Source organism: Papaver somniferum, chromosome 1, assembly GCF_003573695.1.
Source record: "Papaver somniferum cultivar HN1 chromosome 1, ASM357369v1, whole genome shotgun sequence".
Classification (NCBI taxonomy): Eukaryota; Viridiplantae; Streptophyta; class Magnoliopsida; order Ranunculales; family Papaveraceae; genus Papaver; species Papaver somniferum.
Window position 1 is genome coordinate 28,674,954 of NC_039358.1, and position 3,395 is coordinate 28,678,348.

At 35.6% G+C, this 3,395-nt stretch overlaps 1 protein-coding gene across 1 annotated transcript; it reads left to right on the top strand.

The window, feature by feature from the left end:
* Positions 1-342: 342 nt before the first annotated feature.
* Positions 343-2,037, top strand: LOC113281986 (NAC domain-containing protein 72-like). Its single transcript, XM_026530903.1, has 3 exons — positions 343-663; positions 758-1,026; positions 1,127-2,037. The coding sequence occupies exons 1-3, from the start codon at positions 477-479 to the stop codon at positions 1,739-1,741; spliced, it is 1,071 nt and encodes a 356-aa protein (XP_026386688.1). The 5' UTR covers positions 343-476; the 3' UTR covers positions 1,742-2,037.
* Positions 2,038-3,395: the final 1,358 nt, after the last annotated feature.

The following is a 3,395-nucleotide window of genomic DNA, read 5'->3' on the forward strand; positions in this document are numbered from 1 at the left end:
TTCTTGTTGACGTCCAAAAATAATAGGTCGACTTACTACAACCACGTGTTTAAAAAAATCTTATACACACGCAAGTTTTGTCTTTGTGCTTACCTTTCTAGAATAACCGCTTTTTGTATTAACTTCTACGTGTCTATCATAATTGCTGAATCAGCACCTCCTTTGTTATCGGGTTCATGAGCCGAGAAAACTCAGTACTCCCGTTTGTTCCGGATAAGGTCGGCGTTAACACCATAATATCACTACGTGTCGTTTCCATTACGACCTGTACGAGTCCACTTACGTCATCACTATAATTCTCACTTATATGTTTACGTGTTTTCCCTCCCCTATATAAAACCTTCACGAGCGTGAACTTCAAAGGAAAGAAAAAAAAGAAAGATAGAAAAATTCTTTCAATCATCAAAACATTCAATTCTGAACCCTGAAATTACAAAGAAAACGCAAGAGTCGATAGTTGGGAATAAATTTTGGGAATGATGGCAATTTCAGATAATTTAAACCCAGTCTCCCAATTATCATTGCCGCCTGGGTTTAGATTTTATCCGACCGATGAAGAATTGTTAGTTCAATATCTGTGTAGAAAAGTGGCCGGATATAATTTCAAGTTGAATATCATTGGTGAAATTGATCTCTACAAATTTGATCCTTGGGTTCTACCGAGTAAGTTTTTTTCAATTTTGACTTGGGTTTTCTTCTTTTGTTTTTAGATCTTACCTGTGGAAAGAAACTAATTGAATTTTTGATGTCATAATAGGTAAAGCAATTTTTGGCGAAAAGGAATGGTATTTCTTTAGTCCAAGAGATCGGAAATATCCAAACGGATCAAGACCAAACAGAGTTGCAGGTTCTGGGTACTGGAAAGCAACCGGAACTGATAAGATTATAACAACTGAAGGTCGGAAAGTCGGAATTAAGAAAGCTTTAGTTTTTTACATTGGTAAAGCTCCTAAAGGAACTAAAACCAATTGGATTATGCACGAATATCGCCTCTTAGAGAATTCTAAGAAACATGGCAGCTCTCGTGTAAGTACTCATAATCTAATCATTTCTATACTCTTTTGTATTTTTATCATGAAATTTTTATTCATATACCAATATTTCTTTCTTTTACTGATTCATGCAGTTAGATGACTGGGTATTATGTAGAATTTACAAGAAGAATTCAAGTGCTCAAAAAGCTGTATCATCATCAAGTGAAGTTAATTCTATAACATCATCTAAAGAACAGAGTAGTAACGGAACATCATCTTCTTCATCTTCTTCACAATTTGATGATGTTCTTGATTCATTACCGGAGATCAATGATCAATTCTTTTCACTTCCTAGAATGAATTCACTCAAGAATTTCCAAGACCAGGAGAACAACAACAAACTGATGATGATGAATTTTCAAAATTTGGATACTTCGAAATTTGATTGGAGCAGTTTAGCTGCCATGGCATCTTTGCCAGAACTCAACAACAACAACAGTAATCCGACAATCGGAAGGTCTACAACAAACAATCAAGCATACCCAGATTCAACGAATTATCATCTTCAACAAAGATCGTCAATTGAGGAGGAAGTAGAAAGTCGAAACGGGTCGCAACAACAACAGCGGGTTAATTCGGGAAACTATTTTCAACAAAACTCGAACGATTTCTTGCAGAATTATAACAGTGAGTCGTTCGACTCGTTTGGGCATAGGTATCTGACACAACATCCAGTGTCAGGTGGAAGTTTCGGGTATAAAGTCTAAATGAAGTGCTGCTATAGTTATTAGGAAAATTTATCGGAATGTATTGGATTGTGGTATTGTTGTAAATATCTGCAATTCTTTGGATAAGTTTTCGTGTTTTTATTTTGGTCAGAGGAAGTAAATGAATTAGGAAGGAAAAAGACGGCGACAATGAAGAAGAAGAATTAGGCAGGGATTTGTAGCTTAGATGTAAAAAGGATTCAAATGTATAATTTTGTGATGATTATTCAGTTTACTGCGGAATGTAAATAGGAAATCAATCTTTAAAGTATAATATTTGTGCTTGTTCCAAATTATGCCTGTGTGCAGTTGACGCTAGCTTAATAAATGTCAAAGCTAATCAAATAATAAAGGTCAAAACTAATCAAACACCTAGGTTCACTTTTGTTGACTTGAGGTTCACAAACATTTGACAGGTAGCTTAGGAGCTCAGAAGGTTTTCCTTTTCCATTTTAAAACATCCCAAATTGCTTAACATCTTACTCCCAATATTTGGGCATATTTTTATTTCTCTTGAGTCACTCACCTGATTCTATCTAACCGAAATCATCTGATTTATTTGGTAAACTCAATAAATCATCTGATTTATTTGGATCTGACTCAATATGTTTGTTCTTTGAGTTAGATTTGATTTCAAAATATGAATCAGTAAGGTGTTATCATGAGTCAAGGATATTTTATTACCTGACTAAAACGATCTGTCAGTGGTTAAGTCTGATTCAGGTCGCCAGTCAAATTTGACTCAAAATAAAAAATAAATGGTCTGTTCGCGAGTTAAATTTGACTCAACAAATAAAATAAATGGTCTGTCATCTGACTCAGACCAAGTCAGAGACCGAATCAGATCCAGACCCCGAATCAATTAAAAAAAAATCCTCTAAAGTTACCTTCTTCACCTTTAAAGTCAAGCCTCCGAATGACCAAGTTATAAAGAAACCACTATAGCAGGGCTTGCACTTACACTGAATATGGTCATGTGGCGTTTTATCTTTTATTTATCTCGGTACAATGTGGGAATTGATCCAATGAGCCATTTTTGCAAGATTGCTAATGGGATGCCAGGTCTAGTGGGATGTACTAAACGAAGACAAAAACTGTTTTATCCTATATGAAAATCCGTTTTGTCTTATTATAATTTTGGTACACCTCCACTTTATTTAGTACCCCTCCCATTAGCAATATTCGGAAGGATAGGGACGAGGCCATCGAGACCATTGGTATGATGGCAGTTGTGAATCTTGTGATTGTCCAGCGAACAGCCCACGTCAAATTACAGGTACGCAGGCGGCAGGCCTCACATAAATGCCAACGAATATGCTTCTTTTAATTTCCCTAGACTAGACGTGGTACACATGCTGAAATCCGAAACTGCTTTACTTTGGAGGCTGCGTAGCATTTATGGTTTACACACCACAGTGACTACAAACCACACAAGCATGATTTGTATTAGAAGAATATGATTAGCTACAGATTAAGATAAAAGAAGATAATTAGCTTAGCAACCAAAGGGACGTCCAAAACAAAAGCCTTGACGTAAGCTTCATTATATTACCTAATCTCCAAGGTAAACAAAATTTAAATATGATTAATTTATTTACCGATAAGATGCGGATTAAATTAGAAGCCTTTTTCTGGTGTCAAACTCAATATCTTC

Coding starts and splice junctions, on each gene's coding strand:
- LOC113281986 (XM_026530903.1), top strand. CDS start 477: ATGATGGCAATTTCAGATAATTTAAACCCAGTCTCCCAATTATCATTG. Junction 664..757: donor TGATCCTTGGGTTCTACCGA/GTAAGTTTTTTT, acceptor ATGTCATAATAG/GTAAAGCAATTTTTGGCGAA. Junction 1,027..1,126: donor AGAAACATGGCAGCTCTCGT/GTAAGTACTCAT, acceptor TGATTCATGCAG/TTAGATGACTGGGTATTATG.